The following is a 24,601-nucleotide window of genomic DNA, read 5'->3' as shown; positions in this document are numbered from 1 at the left end:
GAAAAAAAAGAAAAAAATTAATAATTGATGGATTATCATATTAATAGAATTTATAAGTAATTAAAGATACTGACTGTAAGATAAATTTCGAAAACGCTTCCACCATATTCATGTTACTTTTAATTATAATATTGTAGTGTCTAATCTTTATGTCATTGGGAAGTATCTTAAATTTGGAACCGGAAAGACAAGATAGATATACAAACTGCGAACGAAGCAAAAGTTTATAATAATATTATTTTAAAGTTAAGTAAAATTAGCATTAATTCTTTCAATCATTCAGAAGATCAAATTTTGTTTTCTCTGTCTTACTCCATCACAAAATGTTTAATCAAAATTGTATCGTATGAAATTCACTGATTCTTGAAATATTTGCAAAAGTAGAAACTATTTATCGTTAAGGTAACAATTTTTTTTATACGAATCGTGGAAGCGAGCCGCTTGTTTGTAAGATATAAATTTTTCGGTTTGTTTATATGTAAAATAATGTTATAATTTAGTGAAAACAAGTTAAAAGACAAACCATTTATCATCCTGCATGTTATTTTATCATTTCTCCGAGCAGTGCCGTTACCAAAGCGATATCTTGACGTCAATGGCATTTGAATTTACAGTTAAAAAAACAATTTTCAGTTGTAAAAATATATGAAAAATAAATTTAAAAAATTATTTTAAAAAAAATTTTTCTTCATAATTTTTAGAAAACTTTCGAGAAAAAAAATAATTTTTAAAACATGCAACTTCTCTATTATATTTTTAATATTTAGATTTTCGTTTGCGGTTCGCTTCTGTATAAAAAATTCAATTAATTAAAATAATAATAACAATAATTATTATTACTCGTTGAAATTAATTTGTAATCATTTGAATGAATTTAAAAGTTATTAACAAAAATTTTAAATAAATTACTATCGGAAACTTCATCAAAAACAAAATCAAATTAATTTTCATTCACTTAATATTATTTTATAATCAATTTTTACCCTTTATTAGAAAATAAGCAGTTTAAGGACAAAAATCCTTTTGAAATAAAATTTTTCGATTTATATTAAAAAATTTATTATAAGAAAAAAAAAACATATTTTATACACACTAACTACTTGAAATATCTACGGCAGTTTGAAAACGCTCAAATTTCAAGTTTTATGTCATCAAAATATATTAACTACTCAATCCGCCTAAAAATAATGTATTCATACTTTAATAGTTTAAAAAGATAGTGCAATACGTTTTAATTTTTTAATCTATCTTAACTCTTTAATGTTACCACACCATTTTATCAATACTGAAGTGACTTGTAGGTGGGACCATTACTTTATATACATATTTTTAGAGGAATATTTCAAACTGAAATTGATTATTTAAAAAAAATTTTTTAAAACAAAAATACTTTTTATGTATACAGCTCAACAAAAATGAGTTTTTTTTTTTAAGTTCAATAAATATTAATTGGATATATTGGCTTAACATATTTACTGATTGAAATTATTAAAGAGAAAAATATTTGATTCGATTCTCAAATCGAAATAATGGTTTGAGAAAATGTTTGAGCAAAAACCAACAAGAAGAGCGTATTACTCCCCTCAGCCAAGTAAATCAGTTTAGCCAAACATAGATTTTTAATTAACTAAGGAATCGAAGGAAGTATTATGAGAAAGTAAATTTTCTAATAAATTATTAAATTATATCAAAAATAATTTAATAAAAATTCTAAATATTTAAAATAAAATTTTGAAATTCATCCCCATGCCTGAATCATTTTTTGAATTATTATGGATTAGCTAACCGAAATTATTATTCAGAGAGATATGTTAGTCATTGCTAATTTGGGAACACTTTTTTAATAAAAAAAAAACTCCGTAATATTTGCCGAAACGATTGGAAAATGAACAGGCTAAGAAAGTAATGACACCATGAAATAGAAAAAGGAAATATTTCATGTTTACATATTTCTGTTCTACACATTTATTCACTGTGGGATATTTACTATATTTTTATAAGACAAAGTCAATACATAATTCATTCAATGTTACGCCATACATTATGACGTTAAATATAAATTGTTTTAAAGAGTATTTTATTTAAATATTTAGACATGCAAATCGAATTATATTTGAGTTAATATAGAACGAAAAAATATAATGAATGAGTAGATTTGTAGAAGATAGATATTCTAATAGAAATTGTGGCCATCTCCAATCTTGGAGTCATACTTTACTCATCTTTTATCCAATCAGATTAAATATATAATGATCAATTTATTTTTAAGCAAATCAATAAATATGTTACGATTTATATATCCAATAGTAATATTTGAATCAGATATATAATCAAAATCACGAGAGGTAAACTCTGTTTTAGTTTGTTTTGTTATTGTTTGCGAAATGATGAAAACAAAAAATTAACAGAATTTCCAACGGTTGCCACATTCATTGCATAGCACAAACGTAGTCATCGGTTCATCAGAACTTCGTGTTTGCATTTGATTATACGTACAATTACGTTTACCACATTTACCACACTTAAGTAAATCAGTTTTAGTACCAGGATTTTGTGCTAATTGAGCATCATCAATTGCTTCCTTCTTGAATTTCTCACGCAATTGTTTGATTTCATCGTTTGCCATTTCTTCTGCAGTCATTGTAGCTAATCGTGTTGCTGTTATTGCACCAACCATGAAATTTGTTCTTAGCGTTGGGTTTTTAGCGTCTTTTAAATTAGCAACACGACTTCGAATACGATTTTTATAACGCATATCTGTATTTTTAAATTCAGCAAATATTGCTTCTTCCAGCTCTTCAGCTAATTGTTCTGGTGGCGCGCAGCCTTCATGATCCTCACCATCAACTTTCAGAGCAGCTAATAACAATTCTCGACATTTAATTCGCACTGCATCAGTTGTATTTGAAGCAGGAAATGTGTTTTGTATTTTCCGATCTTTCTCTTCACTATCACGTTTGCTATCACTTTTTGATGAATCTTTTGATTTATTTTTCGACGCTGATGATGAACTAGATTCTTTTGATGGAGTATTCGATGTTGGGCCGGATAAGAATTTTTTCCAATTTTTTATTAATGTTTTTGACAAACTGATTACTTCATCGTCTTTACTAGATTTTCGTAACGCATTCACAGTCATTCCAATTCGAGTTTTTGTCAGAATTTCTAAGTTTACTGACAAATTTTGTAGCTCCTTTAGTAATTCGAGCGCTTGTTCTTGGCCCTAGATTAATAACACAAATTGATATAATTGAGCTCTAATGTTGTATATTTTTTATTCAGTAAATACGCATTTTATCTTAACGAAGCGTATCGAAAAAAATTTACAAATTTTATGATAGGAACGATCCCTTAGTGGTGTACGATTTTATTTGAATCAATTTGAGCCTGTTTATGAAAATCAAAATTATGCAATGTTCTCTAAAAAAACACTTTGGATCGATGTTTAGAGACAACACTCACAATTTGGATTTCTTCAAAACACAATTCTAGGCAATTTAATCGTTTATTACAATAATTTTTTATCTTATAGACAAAATATTAGGAATTTATCTACTACTGTCTCCTATATTCTTGTAGAAGTCGGCAAGATACGACTTAAAAAGTAAGAATAAAATTTCTTGAAATTTCGCTTAGTTAATCTGGTTTGGATGTAATGATTTTTTTTTCCTTTATTTAAGTTCAGTTGGTTATAATACCTCAAAGAAACTCATAAATACCCAATATCAAGGCAGAGTATTTTTAATTTCCGACAAAAAAAGAGGGTTGTTAATTTTGACCGGTCTGTAAGTAAGTCTACCAGCTACAAATACATTATAGTTTTAGTATCTGACTAGGAAAATGGCTTTCTGTAAATCTTTTTCAAACTACTCCCAAAATATTCTCCAGATCGTTCTGATCAAAAATTCTCACGATCATAAAACTTTTTAACGAGTATTTTTCGAGCTACGGACGATCAAAACCACACATATATAATGTTTATAGTACCTACCGCCCCCAAAATTATTATTAGGATCGTTCTGATCAATAGGTCCCACGGCCACAAAATTTTTTTAACTGGTAATTTCCGAGCTAAGTGCTTTTACATAGCCCGTAGCTCCAACATTACCCTTTAAAACTTTTGTGGCCATGGGAGCTTTTGATCAGAAAGATCTAAAGAATATTTTGGGGGCGTTTTGAAAAAGTTTCACAGAATGCCATTTTCTTAATCATATAGGTACTATAAACATAATATATATGTAGCTTTGACCGTCTGTAGCTCGAAAACAACTCGTTTAAAAGTTTTGTGGCCGGGACAGTTTTTGATCAGAACATTCTGAACAACAATTTGGGGGTGTTTTGAAAAAGTTTTACAGAAAACCATTTTCTTATATAATATAGGGGCCACCGATTAGAAAAACAAGTTCCCATTTCATGTACTACATTCATTAGATAGAGAGTAATAGACGAACATACAAGATTTGTTTTAAATACTAGTAAGCTAGTTACCCACTGACTCATATACCCCGAAATGCTCCAAAAGGTTTAAAAAAATTATAAATCTTATTATTATTGCGGGCTGAATGTCTACTTAGCTACATATAATAAAATTCATCTCCCTTTCTTTCTAAAGATAATGAATAGACCTTACTTCAAAAGTCTGTTACTTCAGCAGAATGCGAATTAGCCGGAAAAATCGTAACATGTTTAGCTTCTTAAACTTATGTAATAAATTGATTATATAAACACAAGATTTAATCTTTAAGTTAATGTTTGAAAAAAATGCTGTAAAATCTAAAGTATTCTGAAGTATAAAACTTTAAAAATTGAATTTAACGCGGTATTTAAAATGCTTTAAACAGTCATGCAAAACTCAATACAAAGTATTCGTGTGTGTACGATGTGATAAAATTTTCTGATAATTTTTTTTGAATACAGACATTAATTGTTTTTGAAAAAAAATTACGTTCGCACTTAACTAACAGTGTATAATTATTGAATAAATAAATCGGTAATTATTCAACAGTACTAAAATAAATGTAAAAATGTAACCTACTGAGCCGTCACCCGATGACATTTTGCTGAGCTTTTTCTGTATTCTGAGTACTTCTTCTTCCACGGTCATTGTTCGAATTTGTTTTGACACAATATTATGTTACCAAGGATATTTTATTTATTTATAACGATGTTTTTAAAAGATTTCAAGCAAATCTAAACACAACTCATATACACCATTAGATACTCACATCAAACAATATTACCAACTTGAAAATATTATTTATGTGATGAAATGTGTATTGAAACCGTTTAAATACCGCCATTTTCAGTTTCATAATATTTTCGATAATTTTGAATCAATGTTGAAACTTTTAAAATTTTGTAGTGTTTATAATAATAATATACAGGATAAGTGAATGGGCGATGAAGTACAATGGATTTTTTAAAGGTAATGAAGATAGAAATGTTTATACTAAACTTAGATCGCTAACATGATCGTAGGATGCCCAAAACTACCTTACTAAGAGAGTAGAAATAGAGTTCCATATAATAGTAAATTTTCCTTAAAACATTCCATTGGGAAACTATTAATCACGTATTCTTTAACTTGTAATGTTTGCTAGCTAGGATTGCTTCTTCTCTAGATTTGTATAGTCTCTCCCGACTCACGATATCAACATAAATTCTCCAGAGTTCAGTAAAACAAGACCTTTTTTTATTATCTGTTTTATATTCTGGTAAATTCGATAACTTTGAGTAGCTTTTATTTTAAATTCCTTGAAATATATTTATTTAAATATTTAATTATGGAAAAACTTGGTACACAAAACATCAAAAATATCGAATATTATTTAGAATTCTGTAGTATAATTATATTAATTTCACTATCTCCCAACTTTCTGGTTTATCTCCCGACTTCCCAGCGTTTTGAGGTGGCAACCCTATCGATTCCTCCTAACCACCATTGATGGGCTCTATAGCCTAAATTTGTCCTTCGTGTACAGCCAATATGACCTAACCTATTAACCATCTAACTTTTTAATTGTTACATCGATTTATCTCCTTTTAAACCTAAATAAGTATTTCAAAAAATGACTACCTAACAACAAAAACGAAAATCTAATGACTACCAAGGGTTTTAATTAGACTACAAATCAATTCCTAACGACTACCAAACCTTTAATTTAAAAAAGGCAGGAAAAGTTAGTCGTTCGGCTGATCGGCTGATTTGGCATAAGTTTTCAATGGTCTTGTTTATGAGTGAACGATTTAGATTTAGTATGAACATTTGTGAATATAGATTATTATCAGAGCTATGGTAAGATAAGTGATTAGGCGAGGCCAGTAAAATTATAAATTTTTGAGAACCGAATTAAAACTTCGCTAAATAGTTAAAATAAATAAGGTAATTAAAGTTTTGATAAATTAAAATTTAAAAAAGACTAAATGATTAAATTAATAAGTAATGCCAATTGTGAAAAAAAGTTCCCAAAAGAATGATCGTGAACAAACTTTCAAATAATAATAATGACAATTGAATTGGATAACAATGTGTCAAAACTCAATAATGTGTTTTAAATAAAGAATTTTTAAAATGGACATGTTTTTTCGTAAAATGTTTGGCGGTTTCGATCATCATTCAGGTTTTGGGAACTTTGATGGGAAAGATGGGTAGGTATTTTGAATTTATATAAGTTGGGGTCATAATCACACATAAAATTAATAATTAAATTTTATAAAATTTCAGATTTGATGATGCGTCCTTGGATGAAAGCATGGATGCGTTCACATCAGTTCATAGTTTTTTACAAGAACAACTTAATGATTTGTTAGAACATTTTAATTTAGATTCTAATTTTCCAAGTAAATATCCAAAATTTTAGTCCAAATAAAATGTCCTATTTTTTACAAATAAACATATTGATTGAATTCTTAGTCAGAAACTTAGAAATTACTTAAGTTGGTCAGCTAACAGTTAATAGTTCCAAAGTAGCTCACGGTTACACCTTGAGAAAATTGGTATCTACTCAGAAGTCAGAACTTTCTATCTTAGTTATCTATACATTTTATGAATTTAAAACTGTTCACCAATCAAATTCAAAAGATGCAAAAATTATGTCCCACTTCCTTTAACTTTTAAGAGCCCCATACGATATAGAAATCAGAAAAGTGTCGATAGTAATACTCAATGAAGACAATCAACGGTTTAGATTCTGTTTGGATAAGTCTTTGAAAGTTAAAAAAGAAAATTTTTTGAGTAATCTTTTTCGAAATAAGTAAAAATTGATGTTTTTCGTGTGATTTTAAGTAATATATTTTCCACTGAGTGATGATTTGATGCGTTTATTTTAAAGGAGTGACCAATTCATTAGCTATTAGACAAAAGTTACTTATTTGCTCAGAACACCATAGTTTTTGTACGACACACATTTTTAGTAAAAAGGTGGAACAGCTAGACCTCTTTATATTTTTAATCCCCGGTTTGGTCAAACTAGCACAGGGATGACGAACCAATGCCATGCGACACAATATTTTGGGCACGCCATCGATCACAAAGTTCGGTATATAAGTAAAAATGCCAAAAACAAAATTTTGGAAATATGAAATTCGTTACCAGGCACATTTAACTATTTGAAGAAACTGACTCGTGCTATGATAAGGATATTTTCATTTACCTATGCCTGCGAGTCATTATTTTCAGAAATATTAACATTAAAGACTTACCTCGAAACCGTTTGACAGACGACTTCAGTTCAGCATGCATTCTGCTAAAAGTAACAACTTGCAACCCTTATATAAGTTAATATTTTCCCAATAATCACGAAATCAAAATTATTGGCCTCATTAAATATTTCTTTTAAACTCAACAAGTGAAAATCAATAATTGACTGAGTTAATTGTTGAAATACCATGTATAATCAGTGTTGATTACGCAATCGTTTGTTTTTTTATGTCATGTAAGAAAGATAGTCACTCTAAAAAGCCACAGTCATCATGTATATATAATACGACTGTGTTGAGACTATCAAATGTTTCAAACAAAAGTTGTTTGTTTTTTTATAAGGAACATTTTTTACAATTAAACTTTTGCTCTATCTCTAACGGTTTACAAGATGTGTCCTATAGAATCCGACCCAATTGATCTATGTTGCCCATTTACGAACTAATCCACACTTTTCCCGTCCTGAGCACGCTATAAAAATTCCAGCTTAATATCTCTTCGTTTTTGAGTTATCGTGTTTACGAACGGACAGACAACCACAAATAGACTAATTGGGTATTGGGTATATTTTATGAACATCTATACCAAAATTTTGTTGGTAGCATCAATATTTTTAAGTGTTACAAACTTGGGACTAAACTTTGTATACCTTGATATATTTCATATACACATGATATAAAAAAAATTGGTGAAGTCAAAAATTAAAATTTGGCAAAATTTTTTATAAAATAATTATTTTTCATGTTTTGAAAGTTGATGTATTAAAAGCTAACAAATTTATGTTTTAGATGACATTAACAGACCGTTCAGTAATAATATGATTCCTTATAAACCAGGTACTTTACGTGAATTGTTTTTAAAACCTGGCTTTCAAGATTCATGTCAAGCAAAACCAAATGCAGACAATGATTTAGACGAAAGGTATAGCCAATTTTATTGATAATTTTACGATGAAAAATAATTTTTTTTTTATTAATAATTTATTTAGTAATTTCACTTTTTTTATAAAATGTTTTTTCTAATCGTAAAATTAATAATTCTGTTTTCCTTTTCAACTCCGTCCATGGACAAATTATATTTTAATTATAATATTTATGATCATTTTTTTAAAGAGCTATTCAAGGCGATTTACCAACATTTATAGATGAAGGCCCTAATCCAAATAACAAACAAAGTCCTCAAAGGCAAACATCAGTATTTAGTAGAAGCATTATTACCCGCACAATTCGACAGCCAGATGGAGTAAGTAATATAAATTTTTTTCTTTATTATTATTATTTTTAACAATGTTTGTCCGTTAACGATAGCTTAACTATCAGGACTTGACTACCATTGTTAATTATTTTGATTTTGATTACAGACATATGTAACAGAAAAAGTAACACGTGATCAAGATGGTAATGAAGAAAAAACTGTAACTGTACATGGTGATAAGAGTGAAGATGGTGGTGATGATTTAAAACCATATCGTGGACCATTTAAATTTTTCTTTTAAATAAAAAATTGTTTATTAATTAAATTATTTTTGTCAGTTATAACTTTATTTAAATAAATACATTTCGTGCTACAGTCCGTTATCTTTTTTTTTTAATTTTTAATATCTATTTTTTTGTTATTAATTTCATTTATTTGTAATAAGTGGATCATCTGTGCTAAAATGAATAAAAATTTATTAATCATTCATATGGGAAGTTGTGTTAGACACCATTAATAATATTCATTTCTATTGAGAAGTAGTTATTGGGAGTTCGTAACCTGGTAGTGCAAAATGTAACTACTCTGAGTTTGGTTAAATATCGTATAGTCACATTCTAACTGATATTAGTATATGTTATGTTATAGCTGTATCACTTAGAATGGTAAAACCTGTAAAAATTTTGTGTACGCTTTTGTAACGCTTTTGTGCCACTTGTATCGTAAATAACTATTTCCATCGATTCGCTTTTGTTTCGGGTAGTTGTCATTCATTTTTTGAATACTTCCAGAAACAAAGGTCAGACAATAAGGAGCTGTATAGTCAACCCATTGTTACTTCTCCAGACCATCATGACTAATTAACTTTTATAATTTTTTCTACACCCGTTGACAAAGTTTTTTTGAAAAAATGGGACAAACTTTTTTAAGAGATGAGGCGTTTGATTTTACGATCGCTAGCAAATATTTAAATTAGCATTTAGGCGAAAATTAATTAATCAACGATTTTTTTCCTATTCTAGTAACAAAGTAATTCAAATACAAACATTTTTTCTGTCACAAATAATGAGTCTATATACCGTGCCCCCCCCCCCCCACTAATGATTTTTATATTTGTTATTAAATAAATAACACTAGTTTAAGTAGTTTAGTAGCAATAACTAAATCCAAACATATATTTGTTTCCTTTTTATTACGTCAAAAAATCGAGTTATCATCACATTTTATTTGTAGACTTTAGTTAAATATTTTATCCATTTTTTCAAATCTTTCTGAAGGATGGTCTATTTTAAGCGACACAGACACATATACAATAAAAAAGCTAAGGCAATTCATTTTTAATATTGTTGTAGGTATTTTTTTGTAAATTAAAACTAATAAATATTTTGGAAACATTGAGACGTGTTAGAATTTTTGTGAAACTCAGTGCATCTCAATTGTTAAGAAAAAACTTCTCCCTTAAAGGACAAAAACCATGTAAACTAGTGTTATCTATCTTTTGATCAGAATAACAAAAATATATCGTATCATTAGTTGCCATCTTCTAGTTACTAATTTAAAATTTTGCCGGTGAAAGAAAACGCCGCGCCAAATGATATGAAATTTTCTTCAAAAATGTTTCAAGCTTGTTGTAAATAAGCACCAAATACAATGTTACAGCCTGTGGTTAGACAATTTTTTTAAATATGAAAATGACCTAAGAAAAAATTAAAAATTTATTAAAAAGATGGATTCTTCCCATATGAATTGAATAGCGATGTTTCTTTTTTTATAGTCAAAACCGTTATTTACATAATAATTAAAAAATATATATTTGTAACTAAAAAAATACTTTTTTTATGGGAAATATATTTTCCATGTCAATCACCCCCATATCTAAATTACTTACAAATCTAAAAATCACAAATAATACAATAATATATATATAATGGAAATCTTTTTTTTATAGAAAGTTTGTATTTTTTTATACTATAAGCTTTATACACAAAAATTTTGAAGAGAAGTTATTTTTATCTAATTTTGAAAAAATATATTTACATGTTTTAGGCTCGATATTTTCAAAAAATGTGTAATCATTTTCTTGTTTTAAAAATAACATAGAAATTAATTTTTTTTTTCTTTTTGAAAATAAAAATGCCAATTTTGATATTCTATATTTTTACAATTAAAAGGACAAATCAAATGTAAAAGTTCAGCAGGAAGATTTAATCTATTTTTAAAGGGAAATTCAATAAAACTCTATAACGAGGTACACAAAAATAAATTTTTACCCGCCAATTTTATAGATACAATCTTGTGTTGAATGAATATTTTGGAGAGATGAAAGTTTTTCACTCATCTCATTGTATGGAGTATTTTTTAACAGATCTTTAGTAAAATAAAATCTTCCAGTATATTTTCTCCTCAGATGATTATTATGCCAGATATACGGTCTCATAGGCATATTAAGAACTAAGCGGAATGAAGAAGGTTAATAAGGATCTTTGACGAAAGACCTTTTGCATTTGTTTTGTGTAGAATCCTTTTTTTTAATCTCAAAAAAAAGTATGATTATTATCATCACAACTCATAACAAAAGATATGACAGACTCTACGAATCTACTTCTTGTATCTGAATTTATAATTACTATCTAATATCTACAAATAAATTCATTAAATTATATATTCCTTTCTCCTTATAGCAGCATTTTCGATCATGAAAATAGCTACGAAGAAATGAATTTCTATCGACAACGATAAAATACAAAAAGAGCAAATAAAACATCTGCAAATGGTTGATTCTCGTAATCCCTTCCGATAACATTAAAGCTCGATTTATGTTAGTTACAATTGTGAAAATTCTTCAACAGGTACAACAATTTTTTATACCATCTAGAAATTGATCCTAAAAGAATTCCATTTCTGCGAAAATTGTACTATACACTTTCCTGTGTTCTATTTACGCCCAAAAATTTCAATAATTTACCCACTATGATTTCGCAAAAGTAAATTTGTTTTAATCTGAAAGTCATGACTGCCTGGAGAAAATCTTGCTCAAGATTTAATTATTATTTTTCAAAAGGGCATGGCCTGGAAAATGATTTAACATAAACACATAATGTAAAAAAATGCTAATTTGCCGCAGAAATTTGAACAGAAAGTGAAATTTGCGATAGGTTCTGGCGAATAGTTAGATTTGGCACAATTATAAACATATTTTATTATTGAGAAAAAACTTTCTTGTAAAGGATTCTAGAATTGTTTAAACATCTAATCATGTCGACAGAAATTAATTTCCTCATAGCTTTTTTCATTATCGAAATATTGTGCCAGGGCTTTGTTCGTTGTGTGTCGACATATTATCGAATTAGTGATACCATTTAATGTCAAGACGTTATTCGTCGACACACAGCGAACACTGCCATTATTTCCAATGGTTGTTTTTAAAACAAATAATGATTTTCATTAGAATTTGTTACTATTTGTTTTGAAAAATATTTTTTTTTAAATCTATAATATTAATAACAATATTTTACACTTAAAATTTAATTAATAGTTTTTTATTTATAATACATTTCTTACAAATTTTTATATATACTTTTTATATAATAGGGTACCGTTCACTCGCTTCAAACAACATACATACATTTTATACTCATTATACAAAGTGTCTCAAAATTATTGCATTCGACAAGGAGAGAAATATGGAAGATGCAATTCCAACAGATTTTCCCTTTGTAATTTTTGAATCCAAAGTATCATTAATGAGATCGGACTTCATTTGAGCGATCCTAAGGTCGATCGGACCTAAGATCGTAATTTTCTAATGTGGATGTTTTGAGACACTATATATGCATTTTAGTTATCAATTAATTTATATTTCACCCTCTTACTGATAGTTTAATGAATAACTTTGTCTCAGCAATTCATTTATTTGGTTTAATTCTTTAAAATCTATCTTCTTTCGATTCTTTAAAACTTATTTATTTTTTTTATTTTAATGTTTTTTTCATCACGTTTATTATTTATTAAATGATGAATACAGATTTATTTACTATGTAATATTTGTTTCGAATTAAAATTTAAATCGCTAAAATGATTGGTATCTGTAGTTGATAGGCTGCTGAAGATTTAGAACTTTCCTAAAATTATATTCGGTTGGTAGTCATTAAGGACTAAAAACATTTCTTATTAGTCGATTTTGAGGCGAATTCAAACCGAGCGTTTCGTTTAAAGGGGGGTCCCAATAATTTATAATCATCATTTAATAAATAACATTAATCTGGTAGGAATCAAACAGAAACTCTTGAATAAATTTAAATTAAATTCCTGAATACAAGTTTTTCAGTCTAACAGTAATTTTTGGACCATAAACAAATTGGGAAAATAAAGACTTCATAATAGTTTGAACGTATTCTAAAAAATATATATATTATATATATCACGCATAAATTATCAAAACCATAAAAATTCTTATGTCTGTTTAGACTTTTAAAAACCCAAGATAATGATGATAATTAAAAATATCCCTGTATTTATAAATAGCAACAAAAAAAAATTATAAACAAATGATATTAAATTTATATTTTTTAGATTAGATTAGTTTTAAAATATTTGACTATAATTGCTAATATAACTAATATAAAATCTTTCCTTGGTTTTTTTTTTAGTTTAGTACCGAATTTCCCAAAATATTTGGCACTGAAACATCGTGATCATTTTTAAAAAAAAAAACTATATATTTTTTAAATTATTGCTGGTTAATTGTTTGTAAAAATTTTTCATACCATATAGCAAGCAAATCAAGCTATTTATTAATATAAAATTGTATTTATTAATCCCTAATCCCTATGGACTTCTTGGTGGAAATTATGTCGCTCTTATGGAGTACTTAAGAATTCAAGAGTACTTTTGCACACTTAATACAACACGTTACAAATTTGTAACCTGTGCGTTAATATACAGAATTGAGTGTCATGATGTTTTTAATTATTTGAAAATATGCATTACTTACAATAGTTACAAACAATAAAGCCATAATTAATAATCACTAATCATAACCACACAATTTAAATAAAATTTAACAAATTATGAAAGAAAAATCTCTTTTTTTTTTAAATTAATAAATAACATTTCAATAAATTTAAAAAAACTTTAATAACGTCTCAATTACTTATTTCATTTATTTTTTATTTTTTTTCTTTGAGTACAAATTCTCATTATAAAAATATTTTCAATTTTTTGTTTCTTTCGTAATTTATTAAATGCGATGATGTTCAATCGTTGTATTTGTGTGGTCATTTATATTTTTTACTTCATTTCATCTTTTGTCAATTCAATAGTCAATTGATTTGATATCTTGTAAGATCAATTAACGTTACAGTTAATTATTTTTATTCTTGACCAAAGCCTTCAGTCTCTTCAATTGCATAATTTAATTTTTCAACCATTTGGTCGTAGCTTTTATACGGTGGTAAATCTAAACGATTGAAACATGTATGTGATCTTGGTAACCAAGTGTCCTTACCAACCTTTTCAATACAAAATCGTTGTGGTCCATTACTACCCATTAATTCAGCAAAACCACCAACAGGCACTCGGCATGTTCCCGTAACAAATTGTAGCAAACGGGCACGTTTTTCATTATCGGTTTGCCGCACAAACTAAAAAAAATCGATTTTTAGTGTATTGAACAGTCTTGCCTGTTATTCATATGAATGCCAAACTGTAAAAAGATTTTCTCTGTGTTTTACAAACAAATGTTAATTTTTAACTATACATTAGTTCGTTATGAATGTTATTTTATATATTTTTCTGTTGTTTGTATATATGTCTTCTATCACTAGCACTCGGTTAAAAATTGATTATGTTTTTCTATTACGAGCTGACAGACTAATATGGTTATCAGTTGAGTGAAGTTCGACCTTATTGGGATTTGACAAAAGGAGGCATGATACCTGGTTGTCAAAGTAGATACTAATTTCAAGTTACAGCTTTTCCTCCTCCTCACTTTCGACTTGATTTTTTCCACATTTAATCACATGACCTGCTTTCAAATGTCTTTTAACTTAGTAAAATTACGATTACTCGGTTTTGTTTGTTCCCAACAACAAATTTCATTTATATCAATCATTCACTTCTTAAAAAATTGCACAAAGGGTTTGTATTGCAATGGTATTTTTAAAATTTGTCACTTTATGTCAGCCATATATTTTTAGCCCCGCCCATATGTTAGATCCCAATACCGTCTCTTAATACCATAATAACCATAAAATTAAGTTGTCTTTTGTAAAAAAAGGGAATTTTGTAGTTATGTTTATAAATTTAAACAACAGCTTATTAGAATTTGACAGTTAATTTTAACCAATTCAGTTTTTAAAAATGAAAAAATGATTGCTGATTTGATTAAGTGATTTGGGTTAAAAAATACCTTAAAACTAATTTTATCGAGACATAAACCAATATAAAATACATAAAATTGATATTTACCTGCCAGAACCAAACAACTTGTTTACTACTTCTTGTATAATGTCTATAAATAGAATTTCTTTGCCAATCGTCAACATCAATTTCTTGCATACCACACAACATCAATTCTAATTCACGTTCATCAAAATATTTGAGCCATTCTAATGGTACAACTTCATTAAAACCTTCTAAAAATGCTTTGGTTTGTTCTTCAATGCCCCGTGTCATACGCCAATCAGTCATCATATGTAAATATTCCTCTTTATTGGTCTCAGTAACACGAACTTTATCACCACCTTCTTTTAACTCATGATGAATAACTTGTCCCAACACTTCAAAATCTACACTATAATATAATTCTAATCCACAATCGTCAATATTATTGTCTTTAATCCATACTAATGAATTATAAAATTCTGGATCGATGGATTCAATATCTTTCATAATTAATTTTTTATTTAACATTCTTTTATAAAATGGCATTGTAAAACCAGAGTAAATAAATCGTCCATGATATAACGCCATTGCTATGAAACGTCCAATGAATTTGAAGTAAATTAAATGATCTGGATTTACGTACGATGCTGGATTGATTTGTAAACTATAATTGTTTTTATTTGCATACTCGAATAAACAATACATTGGATTTAAAACTTCATGTGATAATAAGAAGAACCATTCACGGGATACACCACCATAATCTAAACCTTCCTCCCCACGGAATATAATGTAGAGTCGTCTTCGTAGCTCATACGGTGGCAATCGCATTACTTGATGATATGAATCTTCAAATAATGTTTGTCGTGTAATTGTAATTTTAATGTGACTTGGTAATGCATTACTTTGGCATAAATATCTAAATTGACTTAATTTCCAACGGAATGAACGCTCATACGCTTTCGGTACACCATAAACTCCTTTTTGGCCTTTGGGTGCACCTGGTCTAGGATCGTCAAATGTCGTTGTTTTTGTATTATGATCAACAAAATATGTAATTCCTTCTTCAGTTAAACGTATTTCCCAACCGGGAGGTAATGGTAACTCTTCTTGACCCAATTCTTGTCCTTGTGTTCGTGGATCTTCCCATTGTGTGGTCCGATTTTTATGATTAACAAAATACGGTCGTCCTTCAGGTTGCATACGCATTTCCCAACCAGCAGGTAAAGGTCCTAGACCATCGTCTTCTTCCGGCACAGCAACCGATGACATTGTTGAGCTGCTAGGAATTGCTGCGGCACCTGGAACTAGGATATATTTACGTTAGGTTTGATATAAGCTTTTAAATAAGGGCCACGCCTTCATTTACATATTGGATCATATAGGCCATGTGAATTTGATCGTTGAAAAAACTTTGTACTTTTGAATTTCACAAACATATTATCCACCAAACGTATAACTTTTAAATCTTTATTCATACGCTTTCTGAAATTATGAAGAATTCTTAAGCAAGTTAAAAAAAAATTGCGTGGGAATTTTTCTTCAGTTCAAATTGTATATGTACTCTATTGTAACAAAACTACCTGAATAAACTTAGGGCTACATTATTTGCCATTTCCCAAAATCGGCGCTTTCTTTAAATCCGGCCCTGATCACTGATAAATAATATCTAAAATTTAACAAGTGAAAATCGAAAATAATCATATTTAAGATTAAACTGCGTGACGTGTGATTGTAATAGCGCCTCTTAAGAGAGAGTGTCACCTACGGATGACAGCAGGGCCGGATTAACAAGTAGGTAGAACAGGCAGTTACCTGGGGCCCCCGATTTTAGGGGGCCTTCGAAAAATGAAAAAGACTCCTAAAATTTTCTTACAAACGTAATATTCTAGAGAGTTCAAAAGGCAACGACTGACGAACTAGACAAGGTTCCTAAAAAGCATATTTCCGACTCATTTGACAAATTGTATGAGCGTACAAAGAAGTGTATCGAAGTGAAAGGAGAGTATATTGAATAATAAAAAAGAATTATCTCAAAATGTACACTGGTTGTTTTTATTTTAAAAAATTTCATTATTTTTTATATTATTCTGTTATTTTTCGAATAGAGGGTGTAGAAGCCTTCAAGCGGAAATTTCAACTAGAATGATGAATTTTTCATTGAAATGAAACAATTCCAAAGTTACGTGAACTCCACAAAAAACTCATAGTCATTTGAATAAGATTCTAATGGAAGATCAATTAGCCGATGTATTTCCTAACACAGAAATAGCTCTTCGGATTTTTTAACATTAATGATCACAAATTGTACTGCTGAACGATCCTTCTCGAAATTAAAAAGAATCAAAGCTGCTGAAAGAGCTACAAGGTATACTTTGCATTGAGTCAGATTTATTGAAAAAATCGATATTGATAGTATAATTGATGAATTTGCCGAAAAACAAATGTAGAAAACGACATGTTTAAAATGTAGATAGTAATTTTATTGATATTATTACATTGTGACAATAAAATTTTTATGAAAGATATGTTTGTATTTTTTAACCGAAAAAAAGAAGGGAACGTACGTGAAAAAAGGGCCCCCAAATTGATGGTTGCCTAGGGCCTCGTTGAGGGTTAATCTGGCCCTGGATGACAGGTTTTTCTCAAGGAGAGCACTGAGAATCTTTTGGTCTAGGTGTTAGGGACCCATCTGTGCTAGCCCTCTTATGATTTATAATTATTATTATATCTGCTAATTTATAGAAAATCTAGAGTTAAAAACGAGTAGATTCTTTTTCAAGTCATTTTGTTTAACTTCTGAATAGAGAAGTTGCATATTCTTTTAATTTTATTTCTTCGAAAATTTACTATTCTAATTCAATCCTATAACCGAAATGCTCACTCTTTAAATCCCTACCCCAGCTATGAATTTAACATTATCAACTTTGATGTCATACATAACCCCGGGTAGCAAGGAACACATGCTTGTAGAAATGTTGGATATGGAGCACATGTATTTATGAAACCCGAGGTGGTATTAAACCAAAATACACTACTCACCTGGAAGTATTGCAGGAGGAGCTGGTTGTTGTGGATATAAAAATCGTTGATTTCCTTGTTGAATAACATGCGCACGTTCACCTTGCCACTGTTGAAAATGTTGTAAGCGTTCGGTGTTGGGTCGTTGCCATGTAGTTGTTCGTGTATTATGATCTACATAATAAATACGACCTCTTGGATCTCGTCGTACTTCCCATCCCGGTGGCAAAGCTTGAGGACGTTCCCATGAAGTTGACCTTGTGTTATGATCCACATAATAGCGTCTTCCATATCCATCAACTCTCATTTCCCAGCCCATCGGTAAAGGTTCTTCAGGTGGTGTAGCTTGAGCTAATTCTGTTTGAGATCTCGATGGATCCGATGTGCTAGCTGAACCATTCATAACATGACTAGGAGGAGGTCCTGGTGGAGGACTTGTACCATTTGTTAATGTAGATATGCTTTGTGAATTTTGTAAAGAACGATGTTGCATTGTAGGCTGTGGTGTTAATAATTGGGTCTGTGATCCTTCTGTATGGTATCGCATTCGTGCTCGTATTCCCCCATTTAAGACACTCCTACTTTGGGGTGTATGTGGCTCTGTACTATTATTGACATGGTTTGTTGAATTTGGTGGGTGTATAGTTGATAAATCTATTTGTAATCCATTTAAAACTGCTGTTAACTCACCAACTTTAGGTTGATGCGGACAGTCAACACTTAATAAATCTAAATTTAATTCTAAATTCTCACATTTGCCATTATAGTGCGTTAATAATTGAAATAAACCTAATTTTTTCTCTCCTAAAAGTGCATCTTTTCGAAATGAACTATGGTCTAGTACACGAAAATGTAATGTTGAATGTGGGGTCACTAGTACTGTAAACACTTCATTCCACTTTGGTTGATATGTATTTTTTACAAACTCAGTTTTACGAGGACTTCGATCATCGATTGATAATTCCACATATGGATTTGGTTTTAAAAAACTGTTGCGTTCACGTAAATGTGCACATTCGACTGGAATTATTATGAAAAAATATTTTTAAATAAAAAACAACTGATTAAAATTGTTTATTTACAAACTTACTTGTAACACTCAGTTGATGAAAACCCTGAATAGGATTCACAGATTCTGCCATTATTCGGATAATTTCGAAGTATTTTTTTTAAAAATCAACCTCCAAACGTCATTATTTCGTATTTATTTTTAATCTTACGAATATCACTGACAATCTTACATCAAATAAAATATTTGGAAAAAAAATTTTTCCCCTATTTAATAATAAAATGTTTTCCTTTAAAATGCGATTTAAAAAAAAGCAATTTTACAGATTTGGAAAATTATCAACACTTTCTTATCTATAATCGAGATTACAAATACATAATAAAAATAAAAAATTCAATTAAAATTGTTTTTGTAGGTAATCACCTCAAATACCTAATAATGAAATTTATCACAAAACAAGGCCTTAATCACGCTGCTTGTTCCTATAATCATTGAACGTATCGAATGGTAGCAATTTTTTACTCTTCAATTTGAAATTATGGATTTATAAAATCATAATTTTATATTTATATGTCATTTAAGGATTGATATTCATTAAATTATTCGATTTATTTATTAAAATTTTATTATAATTTTTATTTAATTAAGTTTATAATCACATGACTGACATTTTAGATTATGTCAAATTTTTTGACAAAACTGGATAAAACCAAAAAGAACTATAATTAGTAAAGTTACTAAAAGATATTTTTGTCAAAATTGCACGTGTTTTATCGAAACACGTAAAGATGTCAAAAAAAATCAAGAACTTAATTGTCGATACAACAGCATTTATAAAAAATGCTCCTTTACAGGTAAATGTTTAATTATTTAAATATTACTTTTATTTTTATTTCAAATTCATCTAAAAAAATTTGTATTTTTGATAAAAACACCTGTGGAAAACTTATATGGGAATCCTTAAAATAAAATTTATGAAACATGTTTCCGCATCTTAAGCACATTATTTTAGTACTTCTTTGCTGCTTTTGACGTTTTTATTAAGGTAGCTGCCCTGACCTATCACTCTTCGCCCTTTTTATTGCCTTTGGACAACGAAACCCTATAAATATGCGTAAATTTAGATAATCCTCAGGGAAGTAAATCAGATCAACTTAAATAAAAGCTAACGTCAAAACCTGCAGAACCTAATTAATTCGCCTTTACTAACACAACTTAGATAAGCTAAGCCCAAAAAATTAATCTTGAAAGTTACAACTCAGTAAAAACAAACAATTGACTGAGTTAATGGCGAAATCGCTGAGCACGCTATCAAATATTTCAACTTGATATCTCTACGTTTTTGAGTTATCGTGCTGACAGGCAGACAGACAACCGAAAATGGAGTAATTATGTATTTTTTTGAACGGCGTTATTTATGTAAATGATTTTTGGACAAACATTATTGTAAATTGCTATGGTTTTTGAATAACTACTGCCTACTAAAACCCATAATAGGTAGCCTATTATACAGCGTGGTCCAGGAGAAAACGCACGCCCTTTTTGCATTAGGTAGAAAATAAATTTCTAAGACGAAAAGTCCGTTTTTTGATCCAATGAACATACACCCGACCCACTCCTTCCTACACATTCACACATATGCATACGTACACGGCAGAGTAACGTTGAAGCATTGCATCTCACTCCTACAGTTTTTTAAAATTTCCCACTTACCCAGTCTTGCCGCTATGTCGCGATTCTGATTGTTAGCTAATTATCCGTGCATCAGATCAAAAAATGGAAAATTACCTGATGCAAAAAGAGCGTTCGTTAATCCTGGGTACTCTGTATTTATTTATTTGTAAAATGAAACGAAATATGGGGTTCGATATTTTTGGGTAATGTCTAGCTAAATATGACTCTTTATTCCATATAACTGCTATAATAGACAAGAGACAAATAAATACCACGTAGGAGGGCGTGTTTAGTACCAGTAGCCCATGAAATGATCAAATACAAAGCTGTTGTACAAATCGTTTGATAGCTTTTGGATATTGTTACACCATTAAATTGTTTGCACAAATAGTTTAAACGTGTTAAGAGTTTATCATTCGCTATAATTTTTCCCCAATTTTCTATCTATTTGTCTCTGTTTCAGGAAATTGCTGAGAATATTATAACGGCACAAGAAGTTATCAATGAAGTAACTAATAAAAGGCAACTAAAACGGTTAGTCGTACTTCCATACGATTTAGCTGTGAAGGAAATATATGCAGAAAATATACATTTTGTGACAGAATTTTCTAAAAAAACTGGTGATTATCGAAGCTTATCTTCAACAGATATTAAAATAATTGCTTTAACTTATCAATTAGAAAAGCAACTAGTTGGTATCAAACATTTAAGGCAAGAGCCAGTACAAACAAAGGAAGTTAAAATTAATACAAGCAAGCCATCTAATGAAATTAAAGAAAATGTAGTAGGTTTCTTTAAACCTACTGATTCCGAAATTCATGAAAATGAAGAATATAATGAACAAGAAGCAAAATTAGGAAATGAAAAAGAAGAAACTGAATTAGTAAAAGAAAAATCTATGGACCAAACAGAAATAAATGTGGAAAATTCCGAGCAAATTTGTAATAAAGAAGATGAAGAGAATATGAATCTCGTAATGGAAAAATTAGAGGAAAATTCTTTAGATGAAGAATATACAGAAAGTGAATCTGAAAGCGATAATGATGAAGGCTGGATTACTCCAAACAATATAAAAGAAATAAAAAAACAAATCAATTCAGAATATGTTGAAGAAAAACCAGTTGAAGTTGCTTGTATTACAAGTGACTTTTCAATGCAAAACGTATTAAGACAAATTGGTTTAAACGTTGCATCTTTAGATGGTAAAATAATTAAACAAGTACGCACATATATTTTCCGTTGTTATTCATGTTTCAAAACAACGAGTATAATGACCAAAGTATTCTGTCCAACATGCGGTAATCAAACTTTAAAACGTGTAGCTGTCACAGTAGATGAAAATGGCAAACAAGTGATTCATATAAATGCTCGTAAACCGTTAACAGCACGTGGGAAAAAGTTTAGTTTACCAACACCAAAAGGTGGCAAACATGCAAATAATCCAATATTGTTTGAAGATCAACCGAGACCCGATCAAAGACCAACACGATTAGCTAAAACTAAAAATGATCCATTAGCAGCGGATTATATTGCTGGATACTCACCATTTGTTATGAGGGATATTACATCAAAATCAGCTATGCTTGGAATACGCACTGGTCAAGAAATTAAACATTGGATGAGGAGTAATCCAAATGAAGCAAGAAGAAAACGCAAATAGTTTTAATTATTTCTATTGGTTGCTTTTTTTTCGTTTTATTTGTATTTATAATTTAAAAATATTATATAATTCTTTTGTAAGAGAAAACAATATACAGAGATAAATTAGAAAAATAGAAACCTTTTCTTTGATTTTTCATTAAATATTTTTTAGAATGCCTTTATTTTATTTTTTGTTTGGACAGATTAAGATCTATTTTAAAAATAAACTAATTCCAGTTCTAGGAAGTAAATAGATAATATTACTTAAGTCATACAGAACCCAAAAATTAATACTTAGTATGTTCTGATTTTACATGACTGCCAAGTAATGATCGCAAAAACACGCTTAGGTTGTCTATTGTGAAAGAAGTTTTAAAAGAATATTCAAGTATTACATATTAACGCTCTTTTACGCTTGAGTATATACAGTGCGTCCAATTAAATCGGCACCATATTTTGATTATTGTTTGTTTTATGAAAAAAAGTTATTCTTAATAAAAACATTTTCAATTCTATCAACCTTAGCTCGGTGAAAGGAACGTAGATATAACCAATCTTATTTTTCAATTTTAAGCTTTGATATACTGAAAGTTTTTCAATAAACGTGTGTGTACATGTAAGCTTTTCAAGTTTTCGAGTTATTCATAAAAAATGGTTCACAACATTTTTCAAGAAATTCATTACTCTATAGATTTCTGGGATGAAAATTGTCAAAATTCATACCCAAAATGGGATCTCATAAATATGTGTCGTATAAATTTATAGTGAATTTTAAAGGAACAGAGTATTGAAAGTTCCAATAAACGTTTTGCGCCCTTCATCAGACTGTTTTGCATTCCAGAAATGAAGATTTTTATATTCGTATCGGGACTAACTAACTGATGGTAAAATAGTGGCACAATATTTAGTTGACAGCTTTCAATCTACAAAAATTCTATTGATACGTGTTCTGGCAAAAACTTTCAAGCATATTTTAAAACTACCGTGATTCCGCATGGTATCTATAGAAATAGTAAATATAAAGCTACAGTGAATCATAGACTTATGATTAGACTATTGTTTAACATCAAATTATTAATATTAACGGTAGCTTGTTAAGCAATAAATCAATTTAAAAAATTTAATTTCGACTCTAACGATTGTTTGATGTTGTTTGACGTCTAAAAGAAGCTTCAATAATGAATACTTTAAGGATACTTTATAAAAAATTATAACTTTATATCACAAAACAAAACAACATAGCGATGTCGATAACTTCCCCTTATCAGCAGCGTAACATACTTGAATTGTTTGATTTAATACCTCCGTTGGGATTATTTATAATACTTGAATGATTCCAAATCCACTTCGCTTTAAAACAGTTTGAAAAATATTTACAATGCCTGCGTTTAGATAAAAAACCGACTAGATCAAAATGGCTACTCACTGTTAACTAGTAAGCTCACTGTGAACTGTCAAGTAGGACACTACCGCCCGTAAGCGCTTTTCCGCTAAACGCAAAAATGTATTTTCTATTCAATGTGGTGGTCGTTATTAATGATTATTTTGAAGCTGCAACTTTTCTATTTTCACAAACCGCGAGACTTCTGGGCACATAGAACCCCTTTGGTCTAGGTGAGATTTACGGTACTCCTCTTATTATTATTGCATGTTAGTTGAGATAGTCGAATAGAACAGCCAAAAATGCAGCGCGCTGGATCTTTTTTTAAATACAACAAATAAATTACAAAGTTGCAGCAAAAAATAAGATTATAAACTGTTAAAAATAAACAAATATAAAAAGTATATTGTACAAGTAGAGAAATCGATTGTTTTAGTTTTATTTTTGATACCCTTAAAATTCATTTCAAAAATTTATTAAGAAATACACACAAATAGATAATTTCATATCAATTGATTTTATAATTTTTTTTTAAGTAGGAAGAAGATGATATCATTAAAATTTTATTCGAAAAACTCTTATTACACCGTCACTTTAT

At 29.1% G+C, this 24,601-nt stretch overlaps 4 protein-coding genes across 6 annotated transcripts; 2 read left to right on the top strand and 2 right to left on the bottom strand.

Annotated features, from left to right (window-relative positions):
• Positions 1-1,715: 1,715 nt before the first annotated feature.
• LOC123302462 (transcription elongation factor S-II) lies at positions 1,716-5,226 on the bottom strand. Of its 2 annotated transcripts, none has more exons than XM_044885388.1 (2): positions 5,032-5,226; positions 1,716-3,216 (listed from the first exon to the last, which is right to left on the bottom strand). In XM_044885388.1, the coding sequence occupies exons 1-2, from the start codon at positions 5,102-5,104 to the stop codon at positions 2,402-2,404; spliced, it is 888 nt and encodes a 295-aa protein (XP_044741323.1). In that variant the 5' UTR covers positions 5,105-5,226; the 3' UTR covers positions 1,716-2,401. The 2 variants fall into 2 exon arrangements, with proteins under 2 accessions (XP_044741323.1, XP_044741313.1); XM_044885378.1 differs by having other exon boundaries at positions 1,721-3,223; positions 5,036-5,226.
• Positions 5,227-6,443: 1,217 nt separating this feature from the next.
• On the top strand, positions 6,444-9,243 carry LOC123306106. Its single transcript, XM_044887983.1, has 5 exons — positions 6,444-6,648; positions 6,725-6,840; positions 8,488-8,620; positions 8,812-8,941; positions 9,060-9,243. Exons 1-5 carry the CDS (start codon positions 6,572-6,574, stop codon positions 9,192-9,194), a joined length of 591 nt encoding a protein of 196 aa, XP_044743918.1. The 5' UTR covers positions 6,444-6,571; the 3' UTR covers positions 9,195-9,243.
• Positions 9,244-14,127: 4,884 nt separating this feature from the next.
• LOC123306103 (E3 ubiquitin-protein ligase Su(dx)) lies at positions 14,128-19,551 on the bottom strand. 2 transcript variants are annotated; one of them, XM_044887981.1, is made up of 4 exons: positions 19,389-19,551; positions 18,320-19,318; positions 15,362-16,578; positions 14,128-14,535 (listed from the first exon to the last, which is right to left on the bottom strand). In XM_044887981.1, the coding sequence occupies exons 1-4, from the start codon at positions 19,438-19,440 to the stop codon at positions 14,266-14,268; spliced, it is 2,538 nt and encodes an 845-aa protein (XP_044743916.1). In that variant the 5' UTR covers positions 19,441-19,551; the 3' UTR covers positions 14,128-14,265. The 2 variants fall into 2 exon arrangements, with proteins under 2 accessions (XP_044743916.1, XP_044743915.1); XM_044887980.1 differs by having other exon boundaries at positions 15,362-16,584; positions 19,389-19,549.
• Positions 19,552-20,041: 490 nt separating this feature from the next.
• On the top strand, positions 20,042-22,772 carry LOC123306105 (RNA-binding protein NOB1). The gene is made up of 2 exons (XM_044887982.1): positions 20,042-20,161; positions 21,445-22,772. The coding sequence occupies exons 1-2, from the start codon at positions 20,096-20,098 to the stop codon at positions 22,639-22,641; spliced, it is 1,263 nt and encodes a 420-aa protein (XP_044743917.1). The 5' UTR covers positions 20,042-20,095; the 3' UTR covers positions 22,642-22,772.
• The last annotated feature ends 1,829 nt before the right edge of the window (positions 22,773-24,601 follow it).

This window comes from Chrysoperla carnea, chromosome 1 (genome assembly GCF_905475395.1).
Source record: "Chrysoperla carnea chromosome 1, inChrCarn1.1, whole genome shotgun sequence".
NCBI classification, from domain to species: Eukaryota; Metazoa; Arthropoda; class Insecta; order Neuroptera; family Chrysopidae; genus Chrysoperla; species Chrysoperla carnea.
Note: the sequence above shows the minus strand (reverse complement) of the source record. Positions and strands in the feature narration are given on the sequence as shown.

What these genes read in the sequence shown, in the direction of transcription:
- LOC123302462 (XM_044885378.1), bottom strand. Translation starts at nt 5,104, where the DNA reads ATGACCGTGGAAGAAGAAGTACTCAGAATACAGAAAAAGCTCAGCAAA. An exon ending in TGTCATCGGGTGACGGCTCA is followed by an intron (nt 3,224 to 5,035) that starts GTAGGTTACATT and finishes TTATTAATCTAG; the next exon opens with GGCCAAGAACAAGCGCTCGA.
- LOC123306106 (XM_044887983.1), top strand. Translation starts at nt 6,572, where the DNA reads ATGGACATGTTTTTTCGTAAAATGTTTGGCGGTTTCGATCATCATTCA. An exon ending in TTTAGATTCTAATTTTCCAA is followed by an intron (nt 6,841 to 8,487) that starts GTAAATATCCAA and finishes TTTATGTTTTAG; the next exon opens with ATGACATTAACAGACCGTTC. An exon ending in GACAATGATTTAGACGAAAG is followed by an intron (nt 8,621 to 8,811) that starts GTATAGCCAATT and finishes ATTTTTTTAAAG; the next exon opens with AGCTATTCAAGGCGATTTAC.
- LOC123306103 (XM_044887980.1), bottom strand. Translation starts at nt 19,440, where the DNA reads ATGGCAGAATCTGTGAATCCTATTCAGGGTTTTCATCAACTGAGTGTT. An exon ending in TCCTCCTGCAATACTTCCAG is followed by an intron (nt 16,585 to 18,319) that starts GTGAGTAGTGTA and finishes AATATATCCTAG; the next exon opens with TTCCAGGTGCCGCAGCAATT. An exon ending in AAGTTGTTTGGTTCTGGCAG is followed by an intron (nt 14,536 to 15,361) that starts GTAAATATCAAT and finishes GATTTTTTTTAG; the next exon opens with TTTGTGCGGCAAACCGATAA.
- LOC123306105 (XM_044887982.1), top strand. Translation starts at nt 20,096, where the DNA reads ATGTCAAAAAAAATCAAGAACTTAATTGTCGATACAACAGCATTTATA. An exon ending in TAAAAAATGCTCCTTTACAG is followed by an intron (nt 20,162 to 21,444) that starts GTAAATGTTTAA and finishes TCTCTGTTTCAG; the next exon opens with GAAATTGCTGAGAATATTAT.